This window comes from Herpailurus yagouaroundi, unplaced genomic scaffold, assembly GCF_014898765.1.
Source record: "Herpailurus yagouaroundi ecotype Mexico unplaced genomic scaffold, PumYag 189, whole genome shotgun sequence".
Classification (NCBI taxonomy): domain Eukaryota; kingdom Metazoa; phylum Chordata; class Mammalia; order Carnivora; family Felidae; genus Herpailurus; species Herpailurus yagouaroundi.
In genome coordinates this window covers 16,335,196-16,355,529 of record NW_024412420.1, presented here as the reverse complement: position 1 = coordinate 16,355,529, position 20,334 = coordinate 16,335,196, and the positions used below count along the sequence as shown (strand labels likewise).

The window sequence follows — 20,334 nt, the reverse complement described above, 5'->3', positions numbered from 1 at the left end:
ATAAATAAACGTTAAAAAAAAATTAAAAAAAAAAACAAAAAAAAAACAAACACTTGTTGCAGACCGTTCTTTCCACACTGTATTGTCTTGGCCCCTGTGTGGAAAATTGATCGGCCATAAACAGGGCTGATTTCTGGACTCTGAATTCAATTCTATGCCATTGATTCCAAATATCTATTCTTAGTAAGCCTCCCTTTTGAGTCAGTAACAGAGCAGAGGCTAAAAAACTCATCCTGGACTGTTCGCGCAAGGAGCCAGCGGGGGGTGATGCACCCAAGAGCCTGTTCTGGGGCAGGTGGCCTTTCGGGGAAGAGAAGGTTCGAAGATGGGGGTGGGGGAGATAAGGAACACGAAAGGGTGTTCCTGCCCCTGCTCACCCCTCCTGGGGTAGCAGTTGTCGGCCCGCTGTCCACGTTCCCGTGCAGCCCTGCCCTGGAGGCCCCAGGAGGCATGGAGAGGGAGGGCGAGCGAGAATGTGGGTGCCTTACACCGCAGTTAGGAGGGAGCCAGCACCCTCCCAGCCCACCCCGCCTGCTGGCTCTTCAGCTGCCTGCCTGCCTCTGCACTTCACATTTGCCCGCTGCCTGGAGGAACACGACGCTGAGCTTCCACTCACACCAAGGCCAAGGGCATCAGGGCCCAAGATAGCCAGGCTACTGAGTCCTGGAAAGCACACTTGGAGTAGAGGGAGAGGAGGGCGGGCAGATGTCCAGGCTCCCCCTTCCCCCGCTGTCTGGGTGGGTAGTGTGGGAAAGGCGGGGTGAGGATGATCCCCTCAAGTCCCTTCCCCACCGAAGGCAGGATCTGCAAAGCTGCTGGGATCGAGGGAGGGGAACGCGCCTGGGAAACCTGAGAGGTGACAATTTCACAAACGGCCCGGCCGGGCCACTGCAGCTGTGGCCTCTGATCACAGGAAAGCAGACACGCTGGAGGAGGGGCAGGGGCGTGCAACACGGGGCACAGGGACAGACAGCCTCCCTGGTAGAGTCAAACACACTTTATTCGGCACGAGAACGTGTGAACAGAAGGGCCTCCGGCAGGGTTCCGGACAAAGAGCTCTGAGGCAAACCCTGCTGTAAACAGAGCAAAGGGCATCATGTAAACCACCAGCCCGGAGGGGAGGGAATCTGCACAAAGTCGGGGCAGGTCACACTGGCCAGCACATGGTGAAGCGGGGGTGGGTGACCCATGCCCAGGAGAGTCGTGAGCAGCTCTAAGTAACTCAGAAAAGCCAGGGTAGGAGGAGGGCAGGGGCCTGGCCAATTCAGGGGATTATCTCGACCACTGAGGGCCACGGGGTTCGATTTGGCTGAAGCAGCCCGGGCTGCTGTGCCAACACATGATTACAAGGCCCTGAAAGCCACAGCCTGGCATGGGGGGCACAGGAGAGGTGGCCCTTGGGGGTGCTCACCATCGGCCCACAGGGCAGGGCTCTCACAACCAGGTGTACTGTGGCCCTGGCGGTCGCCTCCAATCAGCGAACTGTAAATGGCACCGACCTTCTCTGCCCAGGACCCCACTCCCTTGACTTGGGACCCCAGTGGAAGTGGGGAGGGGCAGTGGAGGGCTGAGCAAGGCAGGTCCGAAGGCAGAACCACCTCTGATGACTACAGTCTTGCCCTCGAGACTCACGATTAGGGGTGGGGAAAGGTTGTGGGGTCTGCACCCAGAAATAGCCTCTGTCTGAACCGTGTGCCCGGAGGGCATGCTTGTGGCAGGGCCCGCACATGGCCTGAGAAGCAGCAGCCAACCACAGCAGGCAGCCAGGACCTCTGTTTGGGTCACTCCCTGCTGTGCTGTTACACCGGGTACAAACAGGAGCAGGGGGAAGGAGGGGATTCTGGGAAGGAGGAGGAGAGGGTGCGGGTTAGGGAGGTAGTGTTGGGTATACCCTGGGACTCTTGGGAGTGACAGGGAGAAGCCATGCACGACGGCACAGCTGGGTCCAGCTAAATTCCCGAGTAACAACTGCTCTGAAGGCCAGAGGGATAGGCAGAGAACAGAAGTGCCCTCTTCCTGGACCCGCCCCTGCTAACCCAAGAGTGGGGTATGTTCAAGAGCACCCCTATCCCCAACCAGTGACTAGCATGGCAGGAACAGGAGGCTCCAAGTCTGAGTGTGGATGTGAAAGGTGCTTCTTCCATGGGCTTTGGGCTCACACGTAAAATGCAAACTTGCTCACCACCAGGGGACAGAGGAGAGGCTGTCTTTGGCTGGACAGAGGCTGGGAGGGCGAGGCCGGTGCCCAGTAGGTGTGAGTGACAGCCAGAGCCCAGCTTCTCTCTAGAAAATCACTATACTACACAGGAAGTTGGTGGCGGTGGGGGACCCAGGGAGGGCTGGATCTATCTAAATGACTCACAGATGGGAGGGTGGCTGGGATGACACAAATGCCCCGATACCCAGGGATCACAACCGACAGGCGAGAGGAGCAGAGCTAACAGCTGTGGAGGGAGGGGGGGCGGGAGGGAGGGGTGGCCTGTGGTACACAGCCCTCCATGGGGCTCACTCATCAAACTTCCCTTCCCGAATGTGCTCAAAGGAGAAGGGTAGGAACTTGAAACCGGTTCCGCTGTAGAATTTATTCTGGAACTCGACCCTGGGGAAAGGGAAAAAGAAAGTCGTCATTCCACAAAATCCTTTTGGGATTTCACAGTTGGGCTAGAAAGATGCTCTGATGCTCCTCCCCTCATTTTCCTAGCTGAGCTCAGCCTTCAGCCGCCCACCAAGCCCCGGCCCCTGCCCGCTTCCCACCGTGCACACAGGCCCCACTTCTGCAGCCAGGGCCTGCCCCAAACCTGCCCTGGGCGAGAGTGCAGAACATCTCCACACTGGTTTGTCCTCAATTCTCACTCTGTCCTACCGAGCAAGAGTGTTTCTGCAAAACTCTGTCTAGCCATGTGCTAAATGATTGGCTTGGGTCTCTAACGACAACGAAGAAGTGTCCCCTAAACACCCCCCTCCTTGGCAGGGGCTCCCAGTAGACCTCTCTGAGAAGCCCCTGGGAGGCAGGAGCTCTGGCAAGCACCCTTGTTTGTTTCTTTTCTTGCTGGAGGAAGGAGAAGGGAGGGTTGCGAGTAAACGCTGGGCAATGGGCGCTTTAGAGGAGGAAATTCCCAGGAAGGGGGGGGGGGGAATCAGGAGGGGAAGTCTTCTCCAAGCAATGGCCAAAATATTCTCCAACTACAAAAACATCTGAGAATGAATTCTTCTCCCAGGGGCTGAAAGGAAAAGCAGAGCTTCACCTCCCTTCCCAGGCAGCTCAGGATCCATCCCCAATGGTCTCCCTGGGGCCCCTTCAAACTCTGAGGGGCAGGAAGACTGCGCTCCCGGCAGCAGAGCCAGGCTCAGCCCGTGCTTCCCCCTGCACACTCCCTGGATGGCTGCCCAGCAACCAAATCACCACCAAATATGGGCAGAAAAATGCATGATTCAGAGGACAAAAAAGCCAAGGAGAGCTGCCCTGAGGAATAGTTTCCACTCAGTACAGTGTGCCCCTGGGGGCACCAGAGCCCCCACAAGGACAGGCAGAGCTGGGGGCGGGGGCGGGCTTCAGGCAAGGGCTCTGGTGCAGGGCAGGGCTTCATCCTGCCTCCAAACCAGGGGTGGGGGTAGGGGTGGGGTGCCTGCACTTTGGAAGGGCTGTCTGCAAGCAGAGGTCCTCAGAGGCCCCGTCGGCCCTGGGGTGCTGGCTGAGAACACTGGAGCTGCCAGCTCCACCCCCTGGGGACAAGAGGTGAATAGAATTTTCTGCGTGGGTGTAAGAACAGGCAGCCTTCTCCTCCCAGCCCCACATTCCACAGGCTGGGCCCAGGTCCCCAAGCCTCCTGGACTCTGGAGAGTTCCCTGGGCCAAGCCCCTCAGGGAAAAAGGATCTGGGGGAGGGGGCTTCAAAACTGAAGTCAGTCCCAGGATTCCCAGCAAGAGCGATTCCAAACCAGGATCTGGACTCGTCCCCATATCCTAACACCCAGAGAAGTCCTACAAGCTACAGCTACTCAGGCCTCTGTTGTGGGAATTAGGTCGGTTCCCACTTCTCACCCGCTGCTGCTGGGCCCGAATGCTTCAAATGCTTCGTGCTGGGTAGGCTGTTTGCATATGGGAAGGGCATTTCTGAACAGCTAAAAACAGCCTCACATCCCATTTGCATTCAACAATATGTAGCCAGATGGTGGGTAAGTCACCTTAGGGTCTATGAGGAGATCCCCTGGCTGGCTAATCACACAAACAATTCAAATTCCAAACTGGCCGAATGAAGTAGAAGCGTCAAAAATTTTCAGATGCCCATGGGATCACCATCCTTCTCTTGCCATTCCTCTGTGCGCCTCATCTATCCCTGGGGCCCAGTGGGTAGGAAGGGGGGCACGTGTCCAGGGCCATCTTGGGCATCTCGGGGTCAGCTTGACGTCACCTCCCTGCTCAGCCTCGCTCACCCCATCCTCCCAGAACAAAGTTGGAAAGCAATCTCCCTGTCGGGCTCCCCGCCCTCTTCTCCCTCCCAACCAGGGAAATGTGTGCTTCCTGAGAAAGTACAAACACAAAGTTCTTTGCGCTGGGGCCCACAGGGCCCTGCTGGCTGTCCTGCAGGTCCCTCCTATTTTAAGGGCCTGTTATACTACTCAGGGAGCCTCCAGGGCCCCAAGTCACTGAAACGTACCTCTAGAATTCCACAGTTGGGAGGAGGGCCTCAGGAAGTCGGAAGGGTTTCTGTGTCACCCCTTCCAGCTCCAGGACCTGGCAAAGGCCACCCAGTGACCCAGAAGGGTAAGTGGGAGTCCACAGAGCATTCATTCCTGCTATGTAACAGGAAACCTTGTTTCCTTGAGTGAGGGAAGGAGAAAGGAGTCCTGGGCCTCCTCCCTTTCCTGGCAGGGTTGTGGCTGAAAGGAAGCAGTTTCAGAAAGAGGATTCTGGGCTGAGCCGCTTCACTGGCCCTTTCTGCCACTCTCTGAGTAGTCTGGGGCCTGGCACACATATCTATCTGATGGCCCAAATGTCAAGGCAATAATGGCAGCCAGGAACTCTACTTCAGGCGTTCCTACTTCTCCTGGGCCAGCCATTCCTGCAACCATCCCATGGTGTCCTGCTGTGGCCCCACTACATTCCTTACAGCAATTTGGTCCCCATTTTCCTTTGGCCTTCAACCAATCTGTGAGTGTGCAAGTGTGCACATCTATACATATGTGGAGTTTGCTAGATAAGAAGGGATTAGGTTCCTGAAGGTAGGCCATGGAGCAACAGTCTTTCTACTAAAGTCAGTTTGGTGTCCACAGTTGCAACTACAAATCATATTCCCTACCTTTGCCTTTTCTGAGAAAGAAAAGACAGCTAATTATAGTAGGCAAAAATAGACGTGTAACACAGAAGGCAACAGAATTCGGTTGGTAAAGTAACCTGTTCACTAATGTTTTCAAATATATCACCCACCACCTAAGGACCCTACATGAATCTCACTAGTGAGATTCTGTTTGTTACCAAAGCAGATGTTGTTTTTCTTGTCCTCACTGAAGACATCCAAACCTGTAAAATGGGTAGCCCTTACATCAGAATCAGGAAACCCCAGCTGACGACCAGGAGTAAAGTGACAGGCTGGAAGATGCCCAGGCCAGACACCAGGAAAAATAGCAGCAATGTCCCTGCAGCCACTTGCAGCAGGACCAGCTGTCCCGTCTCACAAGATGGCCACAACTCAGAATTCCTGCAGTCCTGGTGGACTGGAAGACCTGGGAATCCTTGCAGCACATCCTCATTCGGCCAGAAGGGGGAGCATGAGCACTCGGGTCACTCACCTCCTTTCACTAAGGGCGATTCTCCAAATAAGCCTCCAACGATGGGATTCTGAAAGCTCTATAAAGGAGTTTTGCTGTTTGGTTTTTTTCCTCCTCTATGCGATCCTTCCACTACCCAAACAACAAACCTACAAGTTTGTTGATGAGCCTGTTCTTGAAAACTACAGGCATTCAGATGTGCCTCCCCCTGGGGTGTCCCCTCCCTCTCAACAGACTTAATGCAGTTTCTTTAGAAGGGACCACAGCCAAGATGCCCTCCCCACAGGGCACCCCACTTTTAAGCAGGGTGGCTGTGACCCGCACTTGAACACCAGTTTACGATGTGTCTGGGCACGGTGACAGTCGCTTGGTATATGCATTAATTTCATAATTATCATGGCAACCATGTTACATGGATACCCTCCTCTCTGCATATGAGAGAAACTGAGGTTCAGGGAGGTAAGTGCTCTCCTCAGGGTCACCCAGCCAGATCCAGCAGAGCTGGAATTCAAACCCAGTGGTGCCTAATTCTAAATGAAGTCTGCTCTCTTGTCACTCATCAGGTCTTTGGGCTCACTGGTGAGGACATGAGAAGACACCTTCACCTGAAGGCCACAGGTGAGCCCGAGGAAGAAATAATCCTTCTGGCAACAAAACACGACCTCCCAAGCTGCCTCAGCTCACTCTGGAAAGTAGCCCCAAGCCCAGGTGACCTTCCTCACCCTGGGGTATGCTCAGCTCGCTGCTTAGACGGTTCTGACCCAGCACCTTGACTGCTCCCCAGCCCGCCCAGGGAGGAGGCAACAGGCTCCCCACTTGGGCTGGAATTCAGGTGGGGTAGTGACTGGCCCCTCAAGCCCAGGGCTCAGGAGACAGAGAAGTGACCGGGAAAGGAAGGAAGAAACAGTGAGTCACCACAGGCTGGTTACACAGACATTCCCTCATACCGAGCAGCTGAGGAAGTGTGCTGGGGAGAGAACGCTGATAAGCTGAGAACAGGGTAGCGTGCCAGCAGCCTGAGCCACACAGCGCTCCTAACCTCCTGGTTGGACAGTAAATAAACAACAGCTGGGTGGGGAGGAGGGCGGCAAGGAGGAGGAAAGCCAGACAGAGAAAGAATATTGACCGACGTAGCAGGACGGGTTCTTTAAAAGGAGCTTTTGAGGGAAGGGTAAGTCCCAGCTACGGCCTGTCCTTACATGCCTCCCAGTACCCTCTGTCATTTACAACAGCAAACAGGAATTTTTTAGGGGGCTCAGAATAACCAAGTCAGGAGAAAAGTCAAAGAAAAGGGGGTTGGGGAAGACGATCCTTGGGTTCAGGTTTAGAAAACTGATGTCACGAAAACTTCCACGCCCTGTCTGAGCTTGAGATCACTAGCACCACACAGATTGTCTTGTCTACGGGTCCTAATGTAGGGCCAGTGAGTTTGTGACCCCCTAAATGGGTAAAACTGCTGTGGGGGATGTTTTTCTAGGGAGAGGGTCCAGAGCTTCCAGAGCTTAAGGTAGGGAAGCCAGATAAAGTACCGGATGCCTAGTTTTTAGCACAAATATGTCCCATATCCATGTCCCAATGCAAATTCATTGTGTATCTGAAATTCAAATTTAACTAGGTGTCCCGGAATTTTATTCACTAAATCTGGCAACGCTAACTTGAGGTCACAGGGTCACTGCCTGGACCAGACGCCAGCTCTCCTACTCCCTGGGGCTGAGCTGGCTCTCTCTGTGCAGAGCCATTAAGAGCCACAAATTACATTAAAGAAAACAAACAAATCCCAAACCTGCCCTTGTGAAGGTGCTGCTTCAGTGAACTGAGCTCCACATTATGGAACCAGGAATCCCCCTACCTATGTCAACTGCTAGGGGTCTGCCCCAAAGACACTGGCACAATGACAGAACGAGGGGGACAAAACTGGGGTACAGTGTGCTCTAGCACTTTCCTGGACTGCGAATCTACTCCAGAGTTGCTTGCATCGCTCTGAAGACAGGAGAAAGTTTATGCCAAAGGGGAAAAAAAAACAACACACAACCAAACCAACCAACAACCTCAGTCTTTTAGGCCATACTCAAGAGCAGTGAAGAATGCTAAAGGGAGAAGGAATCTGACAACATCCACCAGAGAATTGTCCCTTGGGGGGCTCTGAAAGGCGAGCTGTGCTTTTGTGGGGACACTTCCTGATGCTCACTCCTGACATAGGTCATCGGGCAGAATGATGTGAATGAAAGCAGACACTTCCTAGCGTCTCTGGATTCTGTACAAGAGTAAAGCCACCCTCAGTGCAGCCAAGGACACGTCCGCAGCCCCCGAACTCGCTGTTCCTCACCAGTGTAACCGCAGCGCGTGGAGGAAGGCCGAGAGGCCCTCCATGATCAGGAGGATGGCCACGGTCAGGGTGGCAAAGGCGGCGAAAATGAAGAACAGCGCCAAACCTCCTGCCAAGCTCTTCACGCTGAGGCCGATGTGGATCACCATGGTCCAAAGCACCTCAGACAGCTCTGGGGAATGGGGAGAGACAGGACATCCGGTTCAGTTTGGCAAGAGGTGCTGCGGGCCTTGCATTCTGCTCCGTCATCCCTCTCCTGAAGTGTCTGCGGCGTCGTGGCTTCCTGCAATCTGGGCAGGACCACCGTGCATAGCTAAGTCTGGCAAAAGTGCTGGTCCTCCCATCTGGACATCTTTCTCCTGGGACTCAGGAGTCTGAATAATTCCAGCGCCTTTATGTTATTTCCACTCTATTTAAGCTCCGCATCCGAGAGAGTGCCCAGAGAAGGGGAAAACCTAATTTTCAATCTGGGAGAAACACACTCACGTGCATGAGCGAGGCTGAGGGCCCAGAGCCGCAGGTAAGAGGCGGTGTTGGAGATGCAGCCCAGGCAGTACTCGATGGTGTGGATGGCCTGGTGGACCATGGTGTCCCCAAAGTCAAACTGTTCATGGGACAAAAACCAGAGAGAAGATATAAGGCTGGGAGGGGATGTGCAGAAAGGACGTGATGGTCACCTGGCACTTTGGGCCTGGGCCCGAGCACTAACAGTTACACGGAACAGGAATCCCAGCGTTGAATTCAGGTGGTGTCTTCAGCCGTCCCCAGAAATCCTGCCTGGCTTAGCTCCCCAACTGGATACCCCATTTCCCTTAATACGCTACATTTTAATGACCTACATCTTAATGAGATTCTTCTCTTTACCTCGCTAGGCTATAAGCCCAAGGGTGGAATGTATGCCGAGTTAAGAGCACTCAGAGAAATGGACTGTCTGGACCCAGGACTCTTAGGGCCCTGCTGCTGGGCCTGCTCCAGCCAACTTCCTCTTTATGGCGCCCGAGTGAAGTGCTTTACTCTAAATGAGCCGTGAGAGCAGAACGGCCTCTTCCCAGGCTACACTTCGGCCACCGGCCAACAGGCCAGGAGCTGCTGAGGCAAGACTAAGCCTCCACAGCCACTTCACTCATTATTCCGATAACCTATTGGGAACAAGGTAACCTCCTTTTTCTTTTGTCACTTCTGAAAAGATTACACAGGGAAATTCTGGCAAAAGTTTCACAAAATCCTACAGTTGACTGAGACCAAACATAACATCTATTGTTTTTTCGTATTTGTTTTTCTCACGCTCCCTTTCTCCCAGCTTTCCTTTCAACATCAAAAATTGTTTCCAGAGTGGGGCACCTGGGTGGCTCAGTCGATTGAGCGTCCGACTTCAGCTCAGGTCATGATCTCACGTTTCTTGAGTTTGAGCCCTGAGTCGGGCTCTGTGCTGGCAGCTCAGAGCCTGGAGCCTGCTTCGGATTCTGTGTGTGTGTGTGTGTCTCTCTCTCTGCCCTGACCCCACTCACGCTCTCTCTCTCTCAAAAATAAATAAATGTTATAAATAAATGTTATAAATAAATAAATACATACATAAATAAATAAAAACTGTTTCCAGAGTAAAGGGGTAGGGGTAGAACAAGTTTTCAGGAGTTCATTTGTAGGTCCGCTCCAAGCACAGCCAGGGAAGAATTACTGGCATGCTCTAGAAGCATCAGGCATACTTCAGGCCTCTCCTGTGGCCAGGTGGAGCCATCAGCAGCCACCAGAGAGCAGGAGGCGGGCTCTTCCCATGCTCCTCCCACACAGCCCAGCCTAGAACCCCAGAAGCACAGGGCCTCCCCTTGCCTTCAGGTCAGAGTCTATTTTTTACCAGTTTCTTTCAAGACTCACATGACTCCACTCCCAAAGGACACCAGAAACGTCTTGGGAAATTGCAGGACGAGAGGAGGAGCTGGCTGGTAAAGTGCTAACAGCCCAGGCCCTCAGGGGGGTGGTCAGTGGGGAGAGAGGCCAGCTCCAACACACCACCTTTGGGCGACTACCTCAGTTTCCCTCACCTCTGACCATCTACACTCTGAGTATTTCTGGGCTTTTCTTCTGCAGTAGGTTCTTCAAGCCTCCTAGTTACTCTGAAAACTAAGATAATCCTAGTTACCTCAATCCCAACAGCGTCGCTAAGAGCTCTCCCACCACTGTTGGCCATCACCCAGAACCCATGCTCAGAGGAAGGAAGGGTCCTGGCTCCGAGGGGCACTGGTGTCTGCTCCTAAGAGCTCTACGAAAGTAGGGACTGCCGGGCTTCCTCAGAGCCAGCTCCTTGTCAGCAGTTTTACTCTACCTGGAGTTCTTCCCACAAGAATGCAGAACGTGGAGAAAGCCTCTCTTCTAGACCGTGGGCAAGTTTTCATTTCTATACAATGAGGGACAATGATGCTGAGGTGAGGATTTAGTGAGACATCAGCCAGACACTTAGGAGCCTATCACTGCCTCATGAGTCAGCGGTGACTGAGGAGCAATCGCTGTGGACTCCCTGTCTACACTCCACTCCACCTGCAGGGCCCATCCACTCCTCCTCTCCTGCGCCCTGCCCTCCACCCTCTCTGCCCCGCACACCTGACCTTCCTGGCACCCCCTCCCTTGCCTCCCAGTCGTGAGGTCTAACAGACCTTCTGTGTCCTGACTGAACCTCTGCAGTCTCTGCCACCGTCGCCTTTTCCGCCTCCCTCTCAAGACACTCGCCTCCCCTCAGTTTTCCTCCTACCCCCTGGGTGTTCCTTGGTTCTTCCCTAAATGCTGGAGGGTCAGCCTCAGCTCTTACACCTTTCCTGCAGCGCTGCCACTCAGGGCTTTGACGGCCGCCCCTAGGACTCCCAAATGGACGCCTTCATCTCCGTGTTGCCCATTTCCAACTGGCCGTGCCACATCTCTTCCTAGTGCCACCCAGATTGATTAACTGCTCTCCTCTGACCCCACCACGACTTCTACTCCATGTCCCACGTTTGATGGAGTGTCACCACCAGGGCCCCAGGCACCCAAGCCTGGAAGTCCATCTTGAATCCTCACTCACTCTCACTGCCTACACTCGCTAAGGCCCTGGGACCTGTAGCTCTTTCTTCCTTAATCTCATTATTGGTCCCTCCCTTTCCAACTCCCTGCAAACGCCTCACTTCACTGGAGGCTTCCCAATTGTTTCACGACTCCTATCAGACTAGCTGGTCTCCATGCCTCCAGACTGTGACCCCTCCCCAATCCACTACCTCCCATAACACCCCCATTAGAGCCACGCACATGTGTTGTGACACTTCCGGCTTCACGGTCCCCTGATGGCTCCTTGTTATCCAAACACTTTACTGCGGCTTGTTTCTGCAACCTCCAGGCTCACCTCTCACTGGTCTCCAACTCCTGGCCCTAAGCTCCAGCCAAGCTATGAATTTGCTTATCCCCCAAATGTGATGGGTCCGCAGGCCCGTGTCTTTAAGATAACTATACACACCGATGGGTCTGCATTCCCATCATCCTCCCAAAGAGACTCCTGCTTGACCAGACTAAGCTTAGCGACAATTTCCTTAGGGAATCATTTCCTGGTCTCCTCTTCTCCACTCCCACCCCAGCACCCGTCAGGTGCCCTCTTTCTGTGTTCCCACAGCATCCTGGGCACACCTCAGTCACACCACCTGTCACCCAGACTGTTTCCTCAATTTGTCTGGGAGTTCCTTGAGGGCAAGGACTATGTTTTTCTTCTCGCAGTTTCTGTATACCAAACAGAGTGCTTGACACATAGAGGGTGAATGAATGAATGGGTGGGATAAAAGAATGAACAGATGGATGGATGGGCAGGATGAATGAACAGATGGATGGGCGGGTGCGTGGGTGTGGGGATGGATGGGTGGGATGAATACACCTGGTGAGATGACACAATAGGGAGAGGGGCGACTGACCCCTGCTGAATGGTTACAGCCTTTAAAGATTTCCCAGACAATCAACTAGCCTGGCCCTGCTTTGCAACTGGACTGAGTGCTCCCCAGGGAGAGGGGTTGCTGCTTTTAGCAGGCTGGAATAATGGCCTCCATGGGGCAAATGGGTTTTCACAGCCAAGCAAAAAGGGGAAGTTCTAGAAGAACTTCCAGGCTGGATTAAGAAAAAAAAAAAAAAAAAAAAAAAAAAAAAAAAAAAAAAAAAAAAAAAAGGCTTGAAATCTTTAGGTTAGATAATTCTAACCCGATCTAAATCTGGCTGTGGAGAACTAGACTGCCCATGTGCCTGATAAAATGTCATCATTATTTAGGAAGCCATGGGAAGCTGAACCCCTGAGGGAGCTGAGGGGCCAGAGACTCGGGAGGCCGAATCACAGTCCATCTGGTGTGGATGTCCAACACCCCTGGGGAATGGCTACAAATGAGGACCGCTCTGACAATGACCATGGCATTGGGCGCTCAACTAGGAAGGCACTTAGAAGAGCAGTATTGCTGGAGGTTGTGTTACTGGGAGAGGGCTGGGCTCCTCACTATCATGGAACACACTCCCAGCCAGCCCTTCCAGGCAGCTCCACCATTGACTGTGAACAGATGAGCAGTCCAAAGGAACCAGAGGCTCCTGGAGGCCAGCAAAAGAGGCTCTCCAGCCTTCAGGAAGATCGAGCACTGCCTGGTTTTTTTTTTTGTTTGTTTTATTTTTGTTTTTGTTTTTGTTTTTTTTTTCACAGAATCAGCAAAGGTTTTCCCATTCCCATCCCACTGCCCCTTTAGAGAGGACCAGGAGAGCCAGGAAAGGGAAGGGCTCATGGGTCTTGATATTTTAGAGAAAAGTTTTTGGGGAAGATGCAAACAGTGCAGCAAGGCCTTTAAAACACCCAATTCAAAATGTGTGTATTGCTAAATGAATTACTGCCGAGCTCAAAGGCCTTCTACTCCAAATGTGGCCCGAATAGCCAACTTTGATTCTATTACCTGGTATTAATATGAACTCCTTTCATGCAGTTGGGATTGTTTTTTCTGGGATGTATCGGAGAGGCAAAGCCTCCTCTTGAAAGCTGTCTCCCTCCCACCTGGGTCATAGTGGAGGTACAACTGACCCCAAGCGAGGGTCCAGCAATTCTCACTTCAAGCATCATCAAGCTGATGAGGACAGTAGGAAGAGGGTGGCTGCATCTCAGACAGGGAGGAAGGGTGAGCTTTACTCACAAGCTCTCAGAGGAGCAAGGAGGAAACAGCTACTCCCAGCAGCAGAGCGACCATACCATACATAACATCACAGGACAGGAAGGCAAAGACCAATGGGATTTGACCCCCAAGGGGGTCACTTCAAGAATGCCAATGCAGACATTACTTGTAGCTCCTTTCAAAGCCATTCTCAGAGGTATTAGATCAGCAAAGTCAACGAAACAAAGACAGAGGTGACCGACATGAGATGCAGTTAATGGAGACGGATGTTCTCAGAACACAGGTTCACGGACTGGTTAGAAATGGCCAGTGAGATGCAGGACACACAGGTGTCACGTGTGGCCCCAGGGTTGCGGCAGGGTCAGCAGAGTGATCACAAGGATGGGAAGAGAAGCCCCAGATAAACATGAAGGCAAAGCCAGCTTGTTTCTTACCACTTCGTCCTCGGTAGGCTTGAAAACACAAATTTACACTTAGTGGGAAGCCATGCCACACAAGGTCACGAGTCATAAGCACAAGGTTACTGACTGTTTCTCGGGGAAGACCGTTAATGTTAAATGGGTCTAACGTGCTGGAGGCAGACATGCTCAGCATACAGAGAGCAAAACCAGCAGGATTTAGAGCATGAAGATAACATATTTTTTTAAAGGCACCCCAACCCTTGCAATTCCTTTTTACAAATGTCATACACACAGTGGAAGTGGTCAGTTAGACTGAAAAGTTCAGTCACCTGGGTCCTCAATTCCTATTCTATTTGTTTGAAAAAGAACATAACAAGGGGGAAAAAAGAATATAACAAATAGATGACATTCACAAGTTCAGTTCACAGGTTCTGTGGCATGAGGGGTCAAGGCAAGCAGACCGGATTTTTAAAAAGCAGCTTGGAGGTGGTGGTTTAAGGAAAAGTCTAATTTGACCTTACTGCTTTTCACCCTCCCTGTAAAAAGTAGGCAAATAACATTTTTCAAAAGCTCAAATAATGTATCTGCCACAGAGAGCAGATTCGTGGGACAAGACTTTAAAAGGACCAGCGATTACAGTTCCAACTGGAACCATTCCTGGAAGGGGCAAGGGATGAAGAGGCTGCCCTAAAGGGCCTGTGTTTCTGGTAATAAGACCTGGGAAGCTGGGGCCTCCGCTGCCCTCGGTCCCCAGGAGCACAGTTAGTAATTGAGATTTGCGTGCAGAATACTGCAGGCAACTCGGAATTCAAGTTCGGACCATGAAGCAAAACTGCTATGGGTGCTGCCGGTGACACCTAGAGTTCAGAGCAGGCCCACTGGAAAAAGCTGTTGTGCCCTAAGAGGCCCAGAAGGCAGGCTGATCATTAGTATTAGTATTTTCATTTTCTAAGAAGACTGTAGGGAGGCCTCCTATGCACATAAGCCTAGGGCTGACCCACGGTAGAAGGAGAGGAAGCCCACGCCACTGGATCTTACCTCTTCTGCGTCCTCTGAATGGGTGGAGAGCTGGTCATGCTGAATAATCTCAGCATCCTCCTCTGTCGGTCCGTTGCCCACCCTGATCCCACCAAAGTTGAGAGTTCCCTACACAGATGAACAGAAAGAGTAGAATTTGCCTGGGCTTTAATGTGACATTCTGTGAGTGGGGAAGGGTGATGGTTAGTACATACAAACCTCAGAAAAGCATATATTCTAACAACAAAATCAAAACCCGCTGATCCAACAGCCAAGTAAAAACAAACCACTGTTCCCACCCCAACCAGCACCGCCCCAGCCCCAGCCCCAACTACATTTACCACCTCATTCTGATCAGAGGAAACATGCAGCCTGCTGCACCAAGACTCACCAACCTGGCCTTGGTCAACACTAACTGAGATGACTGCTTGAATGAAAAGCTTAACCTGAACGGACTCTTACAATGAGTGTAGCTCTATCTGTGAAGTTGTCAGTGGTCTAAGTTTTTCTAGAACTAAAGATCAGACTTTCTAAGAGGGAGTGGAGCCAAATGACATGGTGACCATAACCTGGTCTGACAAACTTTCAACTGGAACCCAAGAGTTCCAGCAACTTCTCCCAGAAGCATACTGGGTTTCTGCCCAGGAACAAAGGACTTCCTAGATCAGGGAAGGGAGAAATCTATATGGACATCAGCTTGCGGCCAGAGAATACTGAGGTCAAAAAAAAAAAAAAAAAAAAAAAAAAAGGAAAAGGAATGAAAAAGTCCCCTTTCCTTCAATGGAGGATTCTGGAGTGTTACAACAACTCTCTTCCAGGCATGTGGGCAAATGCCAAATGGGTGTTTGCTTCCAGTTTCCCAGGCATAGTGTTCAGCGGGCTCTCCAGAACCAGAATTTCTAAGTCAACCTGACTTGGAAAAGCTTGGGCTTACTGAGACAAAAGGACTTTTTGAGTACAAAACCAGGCAGAACTGGGGTTAAGTCAGACAAATACCAATGAGTGCTAACCCACCAGAGTGAACAGGAGCTAAAGAAACAGGTCCTGGGCCCACTTCTTATGGTTTCTGATCAGGGACCCCAAATGAGGCAAGAGTTCAAAAACTTTTCTCCTGCAAATCGGCCTTCTGGGCAGCAGCACAATGTGCCAACAACAGGTTTGCTCCACTGCCCAGAGGTCCCTACTCGCAGCTTCACCTTTTGGTGTGCAGCTTTTACTACAGCTGACTGACCACCAGAACTCAGTGCTTGGGCAAATTCTCCTTCTCCTTGAAGCAGGGCTTCTTCCGTGCTGGTCAGGGAGCCAGCTGCATCAGAATCACCTTGAAATTAAATAGAGATTCTCAAATACTACCCCCAGAAATTGTATACTTAGTAGATCTGGGGTGGGGCCCAGAAAATTATATTTAAAAAAATATTTCCCCACGTACAAACTGTATAAGCATTTTTTATTGTCTACCTTGAAAATTCAAGCACAAAAAAATGCACATACCCTTTGAGACACCCACCACTGGGAACATCTATGTTTATGAAATTTTATCAAGATACGTGGACAAGGATGTTCCCTGCATTTGTATTTATAATAGCAGAGAATTGGGAACAACCAACACATCCATCAATGACAGTGATTACACAATTTTAGCATATCCAACAGAATGTTCTATGGAATACTAGACAACTATAAAAAAGAGTGAAACACTGTGCCGACAGCTCAGAGCCTGGAGCCTGCTTCAGATTCTGTGTCTCCCTCTCTCTCTGCCCCTTCCCCATTCATGCTGTCTCTCTCTGTCTCTCAAAAATGAATAAACATTAAAAACAAAAAAATTAAAAAAAAAAAGAGTGAAACAATCTCCCAGGATACACTAAAAAATTTTAAACTTAATAAATCAAGGGGCAAAAGAGTGCTACAGTTTAAAACACAATTCCTAGTATGTTTTAAACGTGTATACATACACATGTACAAATACATATACATATTTATATCAATAGATGATAGCAATATGCTGACATATGCAGAAAAATATTGGAGGCAAAATTCCCCTGCCTTTGAGTAGGAGAAGGAGTCCAGGGACAGGAGCACTTTCACTTTCAGTACTATTTGCATTTTCTAACCTATTGCTTTAATTTTACTTTTTTTTTTTTTTTTTTCAACGTTTATTTATTTTTGGGACAGAGAGAGACAGAGCATGAATGGGGGAGGGGCAGAGAGAGAGGGAGACACAGAATTGGAAACAGGCTCCAGGCTCTGAGCCATCAGCCCAGAGCCTGATGCGGGGCTCGAACTCATGGACCGCGAGATCGTGACCTGGCTGAAGTCGGACGCTTAACCGACTGCACCACCCAGGCGCCCCTTAATTTTACTTTTTAATGTCAGTGGAGGATTGTCTGGGTCATGGAACTGCGGACTATCTTTATTACTTCTTCTGTTTTAATACTCTAAGAAACAAACGTAAAGGTCACCAGGTGATTCTGATGTGTACTCAGATTCGGGAAGCACCGAGACCCTGGGCACCTCCAGGTCATGCGAACATTACACCTGACAGACCTCAGCAGGTGGACTGGAAGTACAAAAAGGGCACTGGTGACAGGAGAGGACCCCAGCATATCCTGGCACGGGTTACAGGGTTGAGGCAGGCTTCAGGCTTTAAGGATCCTAAAGCAGAAGGTCATTTCTGAAGCTTTTCCCAACCAGCAGACAGAGTGAGGGGCAGACAGGGTAAACCTCTCAGCCAGACACTAGCAAGTGTCCCTTCAGGACACAGGACATGAAAATTACAGGAAGAGGGGATGAGACATACACATCAGCAGAAAAAAGAAAACATTAAACCATGATACACTGCTTACAGACAACCCAAAGGACAAAGAACAGAACAAACACAGATCAGTGATTGTCTCCTCAGCCCTTAGGGTCAAGAATCCAGAGTCCTTGTGAAACGATCATCTTGAAGCTTTCATGAGGCTCAATAGAACCAGACGTTTCACGGAAGAACCAGTGGGCTAAGAAGACTCTATGAAGGTGCAGGTTTCCAGACGGGGGACGTTTCACTTGGACAATATCGTAGAAGAGGGTAACAGAGTTAAAAGCACCAAAACGGATGCATCAGAAGCACATCCTAAATATGCTAAGACTAACAGAAAGAAGGGCACGTGGAAAGAATGTCAATAAATGGATAGTATGTGGTTTGTGAACTTAAAACATTTCTCAAAGGAGAGAGTAAATCCCTGTTTGAAAATAATTTTAAACAGTAACATTAAAATATCTTCTGATCCAAAATATCAGCCTTTTTAGATTAGTTCTAGAAGGATTACAGCAGTTTTCTAGGTTTAAAATGATCAGAAACACCTAATGTAGGAAAGAGCTATCCATCTAAATATTTCATTTTCTTATAAAGGAGTATGATGCCACTAGATCATAAGAGTACATGTGTGATTACTGCTGGTGAGATTTTTTTAAATCTTACTGATTACCTAGAATACACCGAGCTAAGCTGATATTAGCACATTAAAACAGTTTGGTTAAGAGATGTTTTTCAGGAAAAATATTGAAATACTTAACATTCAAAGTGCTGTTGCTGAATCATGAGTTAGTATCTGAAGAAGGAAAGTCGAAACAGATGACTTTGGTTATTGTACCAGATGCAGAAGACACACGAGACACATGGCGGAGTGGAGGTCTCAATGGAACAGCTGAGGACATGAGGGCTTCTGAGTCTCTCACAAAAAAGTAGACATGTATAAGCTCTGACTGGCAGGAGAGTAAGTCATAGCTAAAATGGACCAAATGTCCAAGCATCACTCCGAAGCAGAAGTTTAAAGAGCAGGGAGATTTATTCAAGAATCACAGAAATGTTCTTGCTCCATGCAGAAAAAGCATCTAATACGTGGTCACAAAATACATCCCATTAAGATGATGGGATTCTGAGAGGGTACAACCGCCACTTTCCTCCCATAGACATGACTGTACTTACAAATTTGAATAGAAACTTAGTAGACCAATGATAAAGATGATATTAGAATCTACTCGTAAGAGGTGGAAGTCTTTTCTATCATTGTCCCAATGAGATAAAAGGATGGACTTCCCAAGAGCACACATGTCCCATGCTCTCCATATAACTGAAAAGAATTCTGCTGCACTGTTTGCCACCTCTTTACACAAAATGTGATGGTTTGTCAGTTTTAATTCACTCACTGTTGCAGCCGCTGCTGCCTCTAGTCCCTGCTGGCTCGGGGTTGGGCTGACTGGGGCCTCCACAGGCTGCCCTTCCTGATAGTGAATGGAAGAGAAGAGGAAGGGAGAAAGAAACAAAAGAGGGCGGGAGTGAGGCGGGGAGACGAATGGAGGGTACATGGAAGGATGAAGATGGTCAGAAAAGGGAGAAGGAGGGTCTTGTAACTCAGCTGCTCTCCAACAGGAATAATAATCTAACAGCCGTATGAGAGTCATGCAATAAGATCTTTTGGGTTTTATTAGGCAGTGTAATAAGTAATCATTATTGCATAGCCAGAAATGAAAATTTGGGGTGTGTGTGTGTGTGTGTGTGTGTGTGTGTGTGTGTGTGTATAGAATTCATAAGCACACATACATTGAGTAAACACAAGTTTGTGTGTGGCATTTAAAAAAAAAAAATCTTTTTCCCAGATGTCTCAATTGGTGAAAGTATCATGGTCTCATTTTAAACGAAAATGTCTCAGCGTCAGCCCTGTGGTTGCCCAGGCAAACCACATGAGTGGGTTCACCCACCTGTAGCTCCTGCAGCCCTGATTTGGCTGAGGTTGCATCTAAGCAGGCCCAGACCTAGATTTTGCTGAGCACAGCATGAGCAAAGCATGACCAAGAAAGGCAGAAACTTATGACTTGTTTCCTGTACCTAAGCTACTCAAAGCTGAATCCAGATGTTCGAGCAGCAAATACATGGGTTTAAAAAAAAATTTTTTTTTCATCAGGTCCAATGCACATGCTGGGATATGACACAAGTGCGTTTTAGAGGATGTAGTCTTATGCACAATTCATTATATCTGATGAGGAATTGTCTTGCTCTCAAGGGGAAAAAAAATCTAGTATCTTTCAGCAACAAAAATACACCCACCAAATGCTTCCTCCTCAAATATTGATGGCGAAGGACCAGTGGTTTAAATAGTAGCATCCAGGGTACACACAGTAGCGCGACCACTACCAGGAAACACTGAATTCCTTTCTACAAAGTAAGGACAAGGCACATCATATTAATCAAACATGCAGTTTCCAACTCTAGCACAAATTTCCCCCAAACAGTATTTTCTTACTGATCTATGAATGACACCATCCAGTTTCTCAAACTAATTAGCAGATATTGTGGCAAAGCCCAAGAATTATCTGATAGGATGCTAAAGAGGATGGGCTGAATTTAGATCTGAAGGTATTGGCTGAACACCAACACCACAGAAAGAGATTTTTAAAGGCTTTTGCAGATATCTGGCTTCCTGGGGCACCTGGGTGGCTCAGTCAGTTGAGTATCTGACTTTGGCTCAGGTCATGATCTCACAGTTCATGAGTTCAAGCCCCGCATCAGGCTCTCTGATGTCAGCACAGAGCCCGCTTTGATCCTCTGTCCCCCTCTCTCTGAGCCTCCCCCACTTGTGCATGCACGCGCTCTCTCTCTCAAAACTAAACAAACATTAAAAAAGAAAAGAAGAGAAATATCT

At 49.8% G+C, this 20,334-nt stretch overlaps 1 protein-coding gene across 10 annotated transcripts in view; it reads right to left on the bottom strand.

Annotated features, from left to right (window-relative positions):
* Positions 1 to 2,398: 2,398 nt before the first annotated feature.
* ATP6V0A1 (ATPase H+ transporting V0 subunit a1) overlaps positions 2,399 to 20,334 on the bottom strand; it is a 58,784-nt gene continuing 40,848 nt past the window's right edge. For 3 of the 10 annotated variants that reach the window (XM_040497603.1, XM_040497607.1, XM_040497604.1), the window contains exons 17-23: positions 19,740 to 19,847; positions 18,842 to 18,916; positions 14,675 to 14,782; positions 13,670 to 13,687; positions 8,581 to 8,698; positions 8,095 to 8,266; positions 2,399 to 2,599 (exon numbers count right to left, since the gene is read on the bottom strand). In XM_040497603.1, the coding sequence (XP_040353537.1) occupies positions 2,506 to 2,599; positions 8,095 to 8,266; positions 8,581 to 8,698; positions 13,670 to 13,687; positions 14,675 to 14,782; positions 18,842 to 18,916; positions 19,740 to 19,847 (693 nt within the window). In that variant the 3' untranslated portion in view covers positions 2,399 to 2,505. The remainder of the gene's footprint in view (positions 2,600 to 8,094; positions 8,267 to 8,580; positions 8,699 to 13,669; positions 13,688 to 14,674; positions 14,783 to 18,841; positions 18,917 to 19,739; positions 19,848 to 20,334) is intronic. The other 7 variants (XM_040497608.1, XM_040497610.1, XM_040497609.1 and 4 more) reach the window with 4 other exon arrangements.